General features: G+C 40.0%; 1 protein-coding gene across 2 annotated transcripts in view; it reads right to left on the bottom strand.

Annotated features, from left to right (window-relative positions):
- AIG1 (androgen induced 1) overlaps positions 1-16635 on the bottom strand; it is a 161914-nt gene that overhangs the window by 11487 nt on the left and 133792 nt on the right. For both annotated transcript variants that reach the window (XM_087817660.1, XM_087817661.1), the window contains exon 4: positions 14719-14834. In XM_087817660.1, the coding sequence (XP_087673786.1) occupies positions 14719-14834 (116 nt within the window). The remainder of the gene's footprint in view (positions 1-14718; positions 14835-16635) is intronic.

Raw genomic sequence — 16635 nt, 5'->3', positions numbered from 1 at the left:
TTTCAATAAGTGGAGAAGCAGGGATATGTACCTCAGCAGGGTAGCTCTTAGCGTGTATGCCAGGCTCCTCTCACGCTCTGAAGACTGAGATACGATGGATGCGAACAGGGCTCTGGATGGCTTTTAATGTGCTCAGAACCAAAAATAATCCAAGTGTAAAATCTGCGTGAATTTTTCTTTTTTCCCCAAGACTCTAAAAGTAATTTATGCTCATTATGAAAAATGTGTGAAATATAGAAATGTTGCAAGATGCAAGATAAGTGAGTTTTGGTAAAGTTTTAATACAAGGCTGAGTCTCTTATAAAACGCAGAGATTAGATTTTAAAACTTCCCCCGAGGAGAGGAAAACCACTGCATGGCTGCAGGGGTAAAGTAATGAACACTTCCTTCAGAGAAGGCACTGAATGACCTCTTAAGAAATAATCATACCATGTACGCATTCAGCCTCCTGGAATTTACTACACTGTTTGCCAGGCAATGAGCATGTTCCTCAACGGTGGAGTGAGATAAGGGATGTACATCAGCTTCTCACTCAGTGGGTCTCTGTGTGCCTCCCGTGGCACCTCCAACCTGATGCTCCTGAAGGACTTTTCAAGGGCATTTCACTTTTGGCTCAAATGCTGACTTTAGATCTGGCCCTCTCTGTAGAACTAATCGTCTCATTTTAGGGCCATTCTATAGGCCCCTTGGACCATTTCCTGAGTACTGATTGCATGAAGACTGGTCCTTGTTACATTTTTGAAAACTGAGAATTCTGCTGGAGTTTTCTGGAACTCATATACTCATTCATTTATTCAAAAACATTTCTTGAGCCCCACTTTGTGCCAGGTGTGGCAAGCAACAGTGGGGATGCAAAGATGCGCCCTTGAGGGGTATCGGTGCAGAGGGGCTGCCAAGGTTGCCACTGAAAAGGCTGTACGTCCCAGGGAATATAATGAAAACAGGGCTCTGGAAATGGCATTCAGAAAGTTCTCCTTGGTGATGTGTGTGACAGTGCTAGAGAATTAACGCGTCAACTCACAGGCAAATACCAAATGGAGGGGTCCCATCTGAAGCAGTGTGGAAATATCCTCTGGCTCAATTACAGAGATACTTTTAGAAGTTGCAGATAAAATTATATGATCCTTCACTTACTGTGGGTTCAATGGAGTATTCTTCGATCTTTTAAGGCATAATCATAATTTAAGATTGACCGAAGTCTTTCCAATGTTCTCATTGGAGCTCACCCAAATTTACAGAGCCTGGGATGTATCTATGCATCAGGCTGGCTTTAGGGTGTGCATCCCAGGACGTCACTTGTGGCCCTGTGCTCAGAAGGGCTCCGCACTTGGTTTAATGCTCTGCTGTCACCATCTTGAAATTCTTAATAGTTTTTGAACAAGGGGCTCCACATTTTATTTTGCACTGGACCCCACAAATTATGTAGCCAGTCCTTTTATGTAGATACGTCACTATACTTTGGATCAACTTCCAGCTCATCTGCATAGTAGTAGGTCATCTTGGATATTATTTAATTTCTTAAGCCTTGGTCTCCCCTTTGGTAAAGGGGTATAAACCGCCTACCTCCAGGATGTATTCATCAGTTAATGTAAAGGTCTTAGCACCATCAACTTAGGTTAGATACAAAAACAAGCCAACAAAACAAATAAAACACCTTTTCACCACTGTTCCTTATGCAGAAATATATAATGTTTTTCTGTACTTCTCGCACACAAAGATGTTTTCAAGGTTACAAGGCCCTCCACCCATCCCTGGGGAAAGAGGCAAATTGTGCGTGCCTCCCAGACTGAATTCCTGTAGTGAGGTAATGAGGGAATGTGTTTTCTTCCTGATTCTCAATCATAAATATCAGAGTCATTTATCCACACAGGCAGGCCAATAATTTACTTCAGAACATTTTCCCCAACACATGTCTTGGCACATGTCTCAACTGGTTTCAAAATTATTTGCTTCCTTTGAGTCCCACTTTCTACAGCCTACCTGGTCTTATGGTGATGTTTCCCTGGAGTGGGTTCAATTTGAATTTCCCTTAATAAAATTCATACTGGTTTTGCTTAACTTTAATCATTTGGACCTTCTCAAAAAGCATATAAGTGCCAAGCATCGAGTTGACACATTGAACATTGTAGGGAACATGTGTTCTTTCTGGAGAGAAGGGGGGAGTGTAGTCAGTGAGGGACTCATGGCCCAGACAATCATCAGGGCTGGCTTGGGTAGTGAGAAACCCATGCATTCAATCTGCTAGTGCTGGAAGGAGGGAGAGGGAGGACATCCCAAATCCCACAACAGAAATCATAATTTCCATATTTTTCAAAAGTGATCTGTAGTGTTTCTCTAGCACATTGTGTGCTTCTCTTTCTAGTAGATTCTTATTTTTAGGATTACAATGTTCTGCTTACCCCTGCCATGATTACATCTTCCTTGACCGTGACCTGCTTGGACTACCGGTCTCTCTTTAATTGCCAGCCTTCTTTAATAAACAACAAACTTCCCAGGCATGTCTTGAGATCCTGCTTTGTGGCAGTGCCCAGTGTCAAATTATAGTGAAGCGGTCTCTGTATTATTTGTCACAACTGTCCTCCGTGTGCTGCTTCCACAATTGCTAAATGTTCCTTTTATTTTTTCATTCAACAAATGTGTATCAGTGCCTAGGATGTGTCAGACCCATGAAGGTAGCGGTATCTGAAGTAGATGTGGTCCCTGCCTTGGCGACACGTTCCCAGTCTAACAGTAACAGACATTAGATGACACCCTAGTATTATGCCCTGACTAGGGCAAGGGAGGAGTGGTAGACTCAATTACTATTTTATTTCTAGGTAAGTTTTAGTGTTCATTTTTTTCAACTTTATTTTAATTTATATTTGAATTAAACCATCAAAAAGTTCTGGAAAGCTCATTAAAAAAAGCAAGAACTCCCTGCCCCACCCAACTGCAACTCTTTTCTCTTTCCCATGCCTTGTCCTGCTCTCCAGAGGAAGCTGCCTTCAACAATTACAGCTGTTTCTTCTAGCTTTTATATTAATATTTCTTAAAGTAGCCATATATTGCTGTTTCTTGATTAATCAATTTTAGATGATATCTTAAGACTTCCAAATATGAAAGATGAGGGTTCAGCCCTCTTACAGCCTCTCCCCTATTTTTCCCCTATTTTTTATCCACCAAATACAGTTATATCATATTTTGGGGGCCTAAGTGAGTTTTCAGTATTTTTTTCCTTACGCTTTTTGTGTTGTATCTAAAAGCTCTGCCAGACCAAAATTCCTTGTGTCTTCTTCTGGAAGTTTATAGTATTGAGCTTTACATTTAGTTTATGACATATTTTGAGTTAATTTTTGTGAAAGGTGTAAGGTCTGTGTTTAGATTCAGTTTTTTTCATACAGACTTCCAATTGTTCCAGCACCATTTGTTGGAAAGATATCCTTTCTTCATTAAATTGCCTTTCCTCCTTAGTTAAATATCACTTGACTATATTTACGTGAATCTATTTCTGGGCTCTCTATTCTGTTCTTTGTGTTTATTCTTTTGCATAGACCACAGTGTCTTGATTACTGGAGCTTTATAGTAAATCTTGAAGTCAGGTAGTGTCAGTTCCTCAATTTCTTTTCTTCTTCAATATTGAGCTGGCTATTCTGTGTCTTTCGCCTTTCAGCATAAATTTTATAATCAATTTGTCAATATCCACAAAATAATTTGCTGAGATTTTAATTAGGCTTGTGTGAAATCCATAGATCAAGCCGGTAAGAAATGACATCTTAACAATGTTGGGTCTTCTTATCCATGAACATAGACTGTCTATCCACTTATTTACATATATTTCTTTAATCAGTTTTACAGTTTTTGCATATAGATTTTATACATATTTTGTTAGATTTATATCTTAGTATTTCATTTTTTGGTGCTATTGTAAATGGTGTTGTTTTCAATTACAAACACCAGTTGTTTATTGCTAATATATAGCAAGGCAATTGATTTTTGCATATTAACCTTGTATCCAGTGGCTAGTTAATTCCAGGAGTGTTCTTGTAAATTATTTGGGGTTGTCTACATGACATCTGTGAACAAAGACAGTTTTATTCTTTCATCTTAATCTACATATACCTTTTACTTTATTTTCTTGTCTGATTGCACTAACTAGGACTTCCTGTACCATGTTAAATAGGAATGGTGAGAGGGGACATCCTTGCCTTGTTCCCAGTCTTAAAGAGAAAGCATCCAGTTTTCCATGATTTTATTTGTTCTGAAATGTTCATCGTTTGATGGGGATTTGTTCTATAATAATATGGTTAAATGTTAGCCTTTTAGTGGGCCTGTGTTCCTGATCTGTGAGAAAGGAAAGCTAGAGGGGGCTAGAGTTGGGCAATTGCCCTTCCTTTGGGTCTATAAGGCTCTGGTAAAGTCTTTTCCCCATTAAAGGAGGCTTTTGTTGTTGAGAATGCTCTGGGTATATTTCAAAATATTTTGCATTCTCCTTGCCAGAAACACAAGGGTTTTTCTTGGCTTTTCACCATTGTTCTCATTCATATTTGAGTCCCTATCAGCTAGCACAGCAAATATATGGTGAATACTGTATATATTTGCAATACAAATAAGTCAGTGAAAAAAGGCAAGTCCATAAAGAAGATGGTTTAGAATAAAAAGTAAAGAGTATTTCTACCTCAACACTGGTGACTGCATTCAAAATGCAGGGTAATATTTCAAACTTTATATCCATTAGACAGAGGAAAATATGTTGGGTTTTGCTGATTTTTAAAATGGGAAAACAGTAGTGCTTTGCACACTGCAGAAACAATTGAATGCCTCCCTTCTTCCAGAAGAGTGTCTGGTTCACTGTCAGGTTTCTGGAAGCAGTGCAGGATTCCATCAGGCTGGCTCTTGGAGCTCTGCCTCTACTCCTTCCCACTCACAGTTCTCCACTGTATCCCCTATACTTGATCAGTAACTCCCTCCTCCCCAGTTTCTGGTCCTGCTGACCTTGAATTCCTGCCTTTGTTCTGATCTTATTCTTGTCTGTCCATTGAGAAAACCCACAGTCTGCCTATTATCCACCCCACCTGAAAGGTGAATGGTTGCTCCCCAACAACTTCAAACTTGAAACCTTTAACCCTTGATTCAATTTAAATCTCTTCCATCTCAATCCTGGGTTCTTTCCATTTCTACCTCACTGTCCAAATTCGTATTTAATTCCTTATTAATTTATGTTCTCCATCTCATGGAGGTTTTCTTTTTTAAAGTATTTTAAAATATGTGTTATACACGGCAGAAATTACATGCCTGCATGCATGAAGGTATATAATGAAGGCTAACACTATAAGGGCAGGTCATACAATGCCCTGGGAAAATTTCATAAATTAAAGCAGCTAAAACCAAAGCACTAAAGTCCTACCAGTTCATAAACATTTTCAGATTTAGCCTTCAGGAAAGGGAAAAGTAAATTAAATTAAGAGTTACATTTTACTTTCTCCTAAGTGGCAGAAACAATGTTTTTGGCAGGACTGAACAGAAGAACAGATGCTAAGCCTTAGTAAATAAATTGTTCTCTTTATTTGAATGACTGAGCACCAGTTGACTTCTCTGGTGATCTCTGTTAGAACAAGACAGGCTACCTAATAAAGCTCCCCTGTGCTGCTAAGGGGCTCAAATAATCCACTCACGAGCAAGGGGAAGTGACACTTACCAGAATGCATTTATTTTATTTTATTATTATTATTTTTTATTTTTGTTTAAAATATTACAGATGTCCTTTTTTCTCCCCAACGACCCATTCCACCCTGAGAATGCATTTATTTTAGACAACAAAGGCAATGAGCAAATCCAGGTGTGGCGTCACTAGGAAAAATGAACACATACACAAACAACAAAAATCCAAAGCTATTTTCGTTCCTCAATGTTATCCTCAATATCTTGAAAAGTTAATTTTTTTCCTCCATAGTTTCATACTACACTCTTACTAGTGTATGATCACAAACCTGTCTTTTGTAAGATTCAGCACTGATGAAATAATTCTATTCATCATTCAGTTCTACCAGTCCCTGGAGCAATAATACGAGACCACTGAAGGTCATTAATAGGACATAATGTAATAAGATCAAAGGGACACTAGTCTCACTAGGTGGAAAGCTGCTTGAAAGAAAACCTGAGTAGCCAGCATGCCCTCCCTTAGTGTCGCACCCAACGACCAGCTTCCTGACTATGCTGGCATTGCCAACATTCAATTTCTTTTCATTAAGCAGTGACACGGTGAATATTTGGATACTGTCTGTGTTACCAATGGAAATAACAAAAGGAGAACCGCTACCATGGAAACCTACCTGATGGCCTTTGTGGTGAGCTCCTTGCTACTTGAATGCAAGCAAACCCCACACAACAAAGGGCCGATCAACGTTAGGCATAATGCTTCTATGCAAGAGCACTGATTATTAACTTTAATGAACGCCTTGAACATTGCAATCCGAGGCAGCATTATTCTTGTCCAACCTCATTATTAGATAAGCACAGGGGATCTTGCATTGAGTTATATTTTGGATTGCAAAGCAAGAGTCAATTTAAGACCATCTCCCATTATCTGTCTCTTATAAAAACAAGCAAAATAGTCAGTTTAAAGATGCATACGCTTAGAAGTAAACTATTAAAAGCAAACTAAAAAGCTGGGTCGTTGCCTGCTACATTTCAATAGACCAAACTCAGTTAATTTGTATGTGTGAGGTGCTCCTTCCTCTACACAGTGCCTTCCTCAAAGAAAATTCATTCAAAGGCTTAGAGCATGCGATGTTTTAAATGTAGCTGTATTTTATACAGCTAAATGTTTTAAAGAAGAATTTATTTGATCAAGTTCAGGTGATATTCCTATAAACACAATATTATTAAAATCCTGATTTTCCATAATTTAATAATTTTGGGGAATGTGCACAGCCAACATTTTAATCGAGTTAACAAAAAGAACTAAAAACCGAGTTAACAAAATTGATGGTAATGAGGGAGCACACCAGCAGTGGTTTTCTTTCTTTTGAAAAAGCACTTTCACTCTCTCCAATGCCAATTAAGAGGCTATGTCTAATGCTAGGTTACGTTTGAAATCCTGGCTAGAATCCTATTTTCTCTGCCTGTGTCCACCTGAGTAAATAGCCTCCTGTCACTTTCCAGTTTTGTTCTAGAAGCCTTCATTCAAGAACGGAACACCAAATGTGGACAAAAGAAAGAAAATGGTAGAATTGAAAAGCTAATATGTCCAAAAGATTCTTTTCAACTTCGGTGGAGAATTTGTTCGGAAATACAAACAAATGTAAGTATCAAGAAGAATCAAGAATCACTGTTCTTTCCCTCAACACTGGCTCAGACATGAACAAAGGTTTCTCTGTTGGGGACAATAACAACTGTGTCTGGTTGCCCTCATTTATTCATTGGCCAAGACAACCAATGTCGTGGTATGGGTGGGGCAGGAGAACCACATGGATGGTGAACCCAGAACAAGAGATGCATCTGCGGTGCTACTGAGTATGATTCCTACTGGGTGAGATGGGGAATCAGGCATCGCACCTTCTGCAGCGATTCCTGTTGCTCCTGGGAAGCCCCATGTTCTCCTTAGTGAAGCTCCTTTGAACCTCAAGAACACTCGTTACAGGTCCTGTGTGACATCTCCAGCAGCCCAGTCACACATGCTGCTATTCTGGTCATGCTGTCCCTGTGTGCCTCTGGTCATACACTGTGGGTACAGAGACTTGGGTCATGATGTCACCTACACAATGCTCACCTATGAGGGTTATACCTGCTCTATGCTATCTTATCTCTGGACTCAGCTGGCTGAGACTTGGAAAATATTGTTAAAGATTGTGAGAAAAAAGATGTTACAGCTTCACTATCACAGCTGAGAAGGAAATGATACATGATGTCAAGGAGAAGTGCCACCACACTATCACAGATGTCAATCAGGAGCTATCGCTTCTAACTGTGCTCCCTGGAAAAGAGAACTGAGGCCCTGATGTCAGGTGAGGCTCTCTGGAAGAGGGTCTTAGATCCAGAAGCTTTTTCTAGTCATCCTTCTTAGGCATGGAATCATGGCATTCATGAGAAGGCTTCCAGTTCAACCATACGATGTGATGCTTATATTGGAAAGGACCAATGCGCCAGCACAACATGTACCATCTGGTCTCGAAGTATTACCGAGTATCCCGGTGTTACTGACTTTAGAACAAAGAGATGTCATAGCCTTGGAACCAACCACAATGAAAATTAAGATGATCACTCCTTCCAGTGCAAGTACGGTGTCTAGCTACTTTCTTGACCTTCCAGCCAGTGTGGATTAGTAAGAGGATACTGATAAGCTTACCCCGTCTGTTGGCCACGGCGAATACTTTCAAATGGTCTGCTGGCAGATACACTGAACTAACTGTCTGTACAAGTTAGTTCACAAGAACAAGTTTACGCCGGCAGAGGTACACATCTTACGTCAGAATCATCCACCTGGAATATGCCTTTTTAAAAAGACACCGATCCTTGTCTGATAGGCAGGCAAATAGCATTATTCCACATTGTAATCAAGTTGGCTATTTTTTATAATACATTTTATAAATTTCTGTATATACTTTTGATTTAAAGTTTAATACATTTAGTTGGGCATTTTGTGTGACAAAGGGAGACTAAAGGTATTGTGTTTATGGAAGGAACTTGGCCTAATGTGATCGCTCTTTGTCTGAATGACAATTTCTTGTGAGCTGTTCACTCCTCCAGGGCCTGATCAGATCTGAATAGAGTACTAATGACAATTCCTGGATTTCTCTAGAGGCTGGCATGAATTTATGAATGAATTGTCACTCCTTTCTTGCAGTTTCCCACAGAGCTAGAAAACAAGTAATCCAAGCCTTCTGACTCCATTTTCTTTCTTACCCAATGTTTTTCCAGCAAGACATCATGGGGCTAAATTACTCACTACAGTCTCAGAATGATTTATTTGTACCTGTAAATTTATGCATTGTTTTCATTTACATGAGATTTTTGTATGTAATTCTCAGCTTTTAAGGATGACTTACACATCTTGTTTTTCTAATGTCATGTGAGAATATCACAGCCCAAGGATATGCCATTGTATAAAGAAAAAAAAAGTCTACCAAAGAAGAAAAAAACAAACCCCAAATTGGAAAAAAACACCACACTATGGAAGAGTTTTCAGTAGGAGGATTGGCATGACCAGATTTACATTTTAAAAGAAACTCTCCGGCCAAGAAGTGGAAAGTGGGTGGGTGGCAGAGTAAGAAAGTTCACTATGGAGATTTATGCATCAGGGAATGAGTCCACGAATGGCACCTACCAAGGACTCTAAGGAGGAGCAGCCGGGGAGAGCCCAGCATCATAGGAAACGGGCAATCGACCAACCAACAACCATCAACCACCCACCCACCCACCCAAACAGAAAGCTAGCTCAAAGTCAGATGTTATGGAAAGGTGGATAAAAGCAGCTCTGGTGGAGAGAGTAGAGGTAGAATCTAGATGGTAGTGATTGGAGAGGGCAGAATGTCGAAGGCTCCAGGTGCACTAAACTTCTTTGGCTGCCTGTGATTTTCTCTCTCTTGGCCCGAGGCCGTATTTTTTCTCTGCCTGCAACACTCTTATCCAGCCTTCATATAGCTAATCTTACTCACCTCCCAAGGGCCAGCTTCCAGGTCACTTCCTCTGGGAAGCCTCCCATGGCCCTGTAAGTCTGAGTCAGGGAATGCTCATCTGGGCTCTCGGATTCCCCTGTATTTCTATTATTAATAACTCTTATCAACTCTATGGTCATTGCTTTATTATTTCTCTTATTCTTCAATAGACTGTCAGCTCCTTGAGGGCAAAGATGAAGCTTCCAACATCGTTTACCCCCTGCACCTAGCACAAACCCCAACACATGGTAGGGACTCAAATAACACTTGTTTGAGAGAGTTAATGAGCTTTGTTCCGAGTCAACATGAACCCAGTTCTTTCAGATTATGGGAGAGTCAAAATGCTCTGTATAATAACCAAGCTGGCTCCTTCTCTTACTTTGTAAATTATTATGGAAATGGGTCTACTTAAATGTATAAAGTCAGAGTTTTGCATGTGTAATTTAGAGTATATTTTTCCCCCCATTTCCATTTTATCTCAAACAAAAGGTCTTTTTGGCTGTAAATTTACTTTCACTAGTGAGGAATCAAATCTCAGGCAGATATTTCCTCATCTAAATTGTTTATTTTCAATTGGCTTTTATTTTGTGCTTCCTAGGATCCCAGCACTGCTGGGGAAGGCACTCTTTTCCTCCCAGTTATTGTAGGCTGTGGAAATTGTCTGCTGAAGGTGAGACAGGGCAGGGCTCAGGTCACCTTAAATCCCTCCCATGGAGCTACCAGAGAATATGTTCTGAGCCTTCAACGTGCTCGCATACACTCAAAGGTGACTTGAAGGCTCACTCGGGAAAGTGAGGAGACTATAATTTGGCTAATAAATGAATCTTTCTCTATTTGAAATGTTTTTATTTCCTGTATGAGTTCATCTCCCACGGAGGATGCCACTTTGGCAAAGGACGCATCTATGTGGTTCGTCCCACAAGTCTATCAGGTTCAGTGGGCAATTTAAATGAATCAGGCAGGTGGGAGAAGAGACAATAAAGTTGAAATTCAGTATTAGAGAAATAAATGGTAGAAATATTGTAAACACTTTATATGGTTACAATTGAGCTAAGTGGAAGGTAGGGGTATATATATAGTTAAAAAAAATTTCCCTACTTTCTCTGTTTGCAATTAAAACTCACATACTGTCACAATTAAGCATTCTATCTTAAGAATATTTTCTCTGACACTTTGATTGAGGTAATGTCTAAAGAAAATGTGTTTGTATTAACTCTTAGAAAACTGTAGACAAGGAAGCTCTTTTTATTTTTCTTAAGAGCATTTCAATTGTTCATCATATTCTTGCTCTGGGTAGTGAGGGGAGGAAATCTGGGTGGCAGACTTTGAAAAAAAATTAACCAAATAACTACATAAAAACAACTGTTGTGTTTTTTTTAAACTCCCTAGATGGAAATGATGGGGGTGGGGATTAGAGTAGTGTGCCCCAGAGAGGCTGATCCAAGTCTTGGGAATCAGGGAAGGCCTCCCTGAGAAAGAGACACAGAAGCGGAGACCTGAAGGATGAATAAGATCTGGATTAATAACTCGGATTAATAATCGTGGATTAATAACTAGGGGAGAGGGAGGGTTGAGTGGTTGTATGGAGAAGATGAAAGCTTTGAAGTTGGAAAGAACGTATTGCTCTTGACAATCAGAGAGAAAGTGTCTGTGGCTGGAGCTAGTGAGCAAAGAGGGAAGGAGATGAAAGTAGAGAGGTGGGCAGGCTCAGGTGAGGCAGGGCCCCCTGCCCCCATAAGCCATGTGAAGGATTATTGGACTTTACCCCTAGAAGCACTGGGAAGTGATCCATACTCTCTGATCAAGGGAGTAGTATGATCACATGCGTTTTTGAAAGGTCACCCAAGGTCCTGTGAGCAGACAGGGGTGGTGGTGGGTGGGCGGATGCCAGTTCTACTCGGTGGTTCACGAGTGAGGTGAATGAAGCGGGGGCCATGGTGTTGGCAGTAGAGAGGGGGCAAAGTGTAAGAATTCTCTAAAGTACTTTGGAGGTATGAAAGCCAGAAATGAGGAATGGCCTGAGAGAGAGGGGTTGAAGATGTCTCATAGATTTCTGGCCTGAACAACTGGGGGGCTGGCAATGCTGGAGGGATACAGGTTGAGGGTGCGACTGGGAAAGCAGGTACTGCATGAGTTTGGTTTGCAGTTGCTAAGAGTGAGAGTCTTGTGAGTAGATACTGGGAGAGCTCTGAACTATAGATCTGGGATAGAAGTGGTGGCAAACAAGAGTGAATGGGTTTACCTACGGAGAGAAGGTAGTAAAGGAAGAAGGCCTAGCTTAAGAGGGTAGATCTCAAGTTAAGCATTCTGACCACAATAAAATTTAAAAATTAATAAATAAAAAAGAAGTCCTAGGGCTGAGCTCCATAAAGCTCCAACCCTGAGTTTCGGGAGAGGGCAAATGATGCAGAGAGGGTCAATTTTGAAAACTGGGAGGGAAACACAGAGATCAAAATATGTCATCTAAGTCAGAAGAGAGAGAGATTCAGGAAGGGGGATGTTTCAGTTTCGAAACTGCTGAAATGAGCATTGAGGAGAAGACTACAAAGCTTTCAATGACTTCGGCGAAACAGAAGTCATTCGTGACATCAGCAAAGGTTTTGCTAAAGCCACATTGGAGTGGGTTAATAAAATCAACATAGTGCCCACTCTGTGGTAGGTACTATGTGCTTTACATATACTAAAGATTAATATTATTTTAGTCATCACCACTCTGGGTGGGAGCTCAATGGGCTCCAGTCTACGAGGGAAAGTTCCATTATCCCTCTCTTTCTCAACATTCACTATCCAAATCTAGGAAGAGAACAGATCCGGATACGGAGGGAGATTTGTGAGACAGAGAGAGAGCTAGAATCAGAGCAAAGCAGCCAGCCAGCCTGGCCAGCAGCCTTGGACGTATAGATTCAGCTCAAGTGTACAGAGAATTGGAAGGGAGATCTATTTACTTTATAACTAGCATGTGATAAGAGGAATGCTTTCTTCCACTTTGGCATGAGGCTCTGGAATGTGCAGTCACAGCCCTGGTATGCTATCAAGAGATCTCATATCCTGAACCTTCTGCTGGTCCATCAGCCCCGAGATAGAATGAAAGGGAGCAAAACCCAGTACCTTTTTTGATAACAATTAAAATCCTTGGATTTATATTATGTGACATGATGCGAGGGACATTGTTTAGGCCTTGGCATAGCTGTGAATGCATAGGGCAGAACACCAAAGGGAAAAGTCAAGTTTGAAAGCTTTCTCAGAACCCATCTGAGAGAATTTGCTAGTTAATGCAAATACAGGTCCAAACAAGTTCTGGTTTGCCGAGGGAGTACGCAGCGCTGGCAAGCCTCACTTGGCATGAAGAGCGTGAGTAATGCTTCATTCTAATGAGGGATCTTGGGGGTCCATAATGAAGACGATGCGGTATTTCCCACGTGTCTCTTTGGAATGTGGGCTGATTGTACCCACAGTGGAAGAAAAGCCATTGGAAAGTATATAGTTCCTGAAAACTCTGGGGCTCGACAAGATTCAGATAATTTAATGGCATATAAATGAATTCATGGAAATACACTCAGAGTTCCCAGAGTAAAGAAATTCCCTTCCTATAAGTAAGGGAATTTGAGTATAAAATAATAAGAATGCAAATATGAGTGCAAACTAATAAGAATGTACTTTTGGGAGGGAGGGGAGAAGGGCATTTGAGGTTTAAACAAATGCTATCGGCAGTCCCAGGTATGCTGCGAGCACTGCAATGTCCTTGAATAATTGTGTAGTTTCCCAAAAGACTCTTCTGAAGGGTAAGAGTCACCTGACTCTCAAGTTCATATGTATAAAACACATACATTCATTTTCAAGATGTAATTTCACAGTCACACTTCACCGGTGAGCCCTGATCATTTGGACCTTTTCTATTAGAGAAAGTTAATACTCAACGTTGCAGGTGGAAAAGAAAATCTAGACCGTGGCTAGGAAAACAAACATTCCCCAGTCGTCACAAATGGTCTCTGACCAGTCAACAAAGTGGCAGATGGAATGAATGTTACTGCATGTTAATTCTGAGGTCTGTAGTCTGGATGTCTGCTTAGACCTAGTCATAGGGTGTGACTTCCTAGGAGCAAATTCTCATTCTGTTCAGATCTGGTGCATTATGTGAACATTCATGCAAAGTATGTGACGTACTGGATTGACCTTTATTTTACATTTCTGGGCTGGCTGGAGCAAAACACTCCACGGACACTGGGCCTCCCAAAACGCTCCAGGAGTTTGATGGGATTAAGTACAGTTCAGGGGTGGGGGGGATTGGAAGAATGTTATTCCATCCTTCAGGCTTAAAGGAAGGGATGGTGACCCAGAATTCAGGACAAGAGGGTCCTAAGAGACAGAAATGCTGGCGGGAGAGACCTCTTCTAATGTGAATATATCCAAGAGGACTTGGAATTACAAAGAGAAATAAGAAACATTAAAACATGGTACAAATGGCAATTAATGTGCAACAAACTCATCAGGCAAAAACTCTTATCAGATAAATTTGGTATCTCCCACTTGGGACTTATTCATGCCCAATAGACCAATTGGAGATTTCTTATGATTTATTTACCCCAATTAAAAACCAAACCAAGCCATTATATGTAATGACTAATTCTGGAATAGGTTTTAAACTGACTCAGTACATTTTCACTTGTTTCCTATGAAGTCTAAAGTCACTTCTTTAAGAGGTCATTTCTTCCGTCCCTATTTGCATTCGCTGCAACTCCCCCATTCCCCAACAAAAGCAACAACAAAAAATCCCAAGCAAAAAAGCCCTTAAGCAATAAAATTGGTGTCCAAGAAAAACATTTAGTTTGAAAGAGAGTTGAAAAATGTAGCCTTGGAAGAACCACTGCTTACATGGGATTGTTCAACAAATTCCTGTTGTGTGAGGTTTGGCATATACTTTCTAAAAATATAAGCATCTGGGGAAATGAGACAAAGCCCAGGTCTTGGACCAAATGAGGCACGCAGCATGAATCTGTTTGTGATTATATCCATAATGAAATACGTGCCCAAATTTAGCAGTGCAAAATCTAATACAATACGAAAGCGCAGCAGGCACTGGCCTTACCATAATATATAGCCAAAGGAGAAGGTGCATATGGCGGCGAGCCCGCTGCTCCTGCTGGGGTACGCATGGTGCGAGGTCCTCATCTCGATCAATATAAAGGGCAAGACTGTCGTGTGCTGAAAAAGAACAGAGACCCGGTGACACAGATTCTCATCACTGCCCCTCAGGAGTGGTTTTGTCTCCAGCTGGAGAATGAATAGTGTAAATCCTTAGCAAAAGCAACACATCAGAGAGCAGCGTATGGACACAAAAACATGAAAAATGTCAATTGCTCCATTGGTATTTTGCTTCTGTATCTTAATTTTTGAAATCTCATTTACTTCTGTTATAAGAAACGTCTATAATATAGATATATGTATAGGAAGGAAATTAGAACATAAGGAATAAAATAACCAGTGTTAATATTTTGATATATGTCTCTCCTCCCTTCATATTATTTATGCATAGTTAAGATCATACTGTGCATGAATTTTGTTTTAAATTGTGGCATGAGAATTTCTGATATACTACTTTAAAAATCCTTCTAAGAATATCAACCCTGGACATAGCTGCTTAAAATTTCACCTTACAGATATACCAAAATTTATTTAACCAATTCCTGTTCTTGGACAGTAAATAGTAAAAGATTTTCAAATTTTCACTTATTAAAAATATCATAGGAAATATCTTTTATAGAAGTCTCTGTATGAATGTCTGAATGTGAAATTATTTTCTGATAGTCAAAGGCTATGAAGATTTTAAGGATGTTGATTCATAATGCAAAATTATGTGTGTACCAGCAACAAGCTAGGAATAATGCCAACTTAGCTTCCAGAAATAAGACACCAGTTTGCATCAGCAGGGCATGGATTTAGATATGATGTTTGAAGACAGACTCTAAAGATGCTGGGTGGAACATTACCATTTGTTTTTTTGGACCCATTGTTTAAGCTATATACTCAGTTCAGGGAGCCAGGTTGGGGATGAAATTCATCTCCTCCCTATGGTAGGAAGAAAGGAAAGTCAAGTGTTTTTGGTATTGAAATTTGGAGGACAGATATAAGGGACAAACAACTTCTTAGGTAAAACTGGGTCAGGGTACAGAATGGATTTACCTTCCAACATTGTAGAGTTTCCCAAGATTAAGAAGATGACAGAACTAAGAATGTTCCATCAGCAAGTTTGAATTCTATTTAGTACCCTAGTAAGGCTATGAAAGAATCGTTGTTCTGCTCTTGCTCTATTATTAGCATATTCAAGGAAAAGGCAGGGAATTGAATGTTATGATTTTCAAACTCTAATAAGTATTGTAGCAAAATGGAACCAGGTTGCAGGTAGGCCTTGTCAGGAAGGTATGGTGGGATATCAAGGGGAACATTTTTGGAGCAACTTATTATTTATATTCACAGAAAAAGTAGCACAACAGGATTTTATATGAAATATTAAGACCGGAAATTCTTTGCCTTAAGCATTCTTCTCTAGATAACTGTTCTGTCAATATATTAGCAATTAGAGTATGGTAGTCCCAGAATGTCAGGTGGGTGATTCCACAGTTGGGTAGCTTTATCTTTCTTTATCCTTTGTTTCTCTATTATTGTTTTAAAATAGTATAATTAGCTCTGAGGGGAACCATGCAAAATGTACACGTGTGTTAATTCAGAGATAGTATGTATTTTAAAAATCACTATAACCTAGTCACCTCAGATGACACTGGCCTGGAATTTTAGCAACAATTTCAGCTGCTGTAAAAAATGTATTTTGCTAAATGCGTGTTTTTTTTTTCCTATGGCATATAAGTATTCTGAATAATAATAAATAATAAAATCAGCTGGCATGAAGTCAGAACTTAGAGTGGTGCAGTGACAGTTGAAGATGGATGGCTGGAGGCAGCTCTTTCAGTTTTGGGCTCAGAAGAGGCCAAGGGGCAACTTCCTTGGT

This window comes from Miniopterus natalensis, chromosome 5 (assembly GCF_054644295.1).
Source record: "Miniopterus natalensis isolate mMinNat1 chromosome 5, mMinNat1.hap1, whole genome shotgun sequence".
Lineage (NCBI taxonomy): Eukaryota > Metazoa > Chordata > Mammalia > Chiroptera > Miniopteridae > Miniopterus > Miniopterus natalensis.
This window is presented reverse-complemented; position numbering and strand designations above follow the sequence as displayed.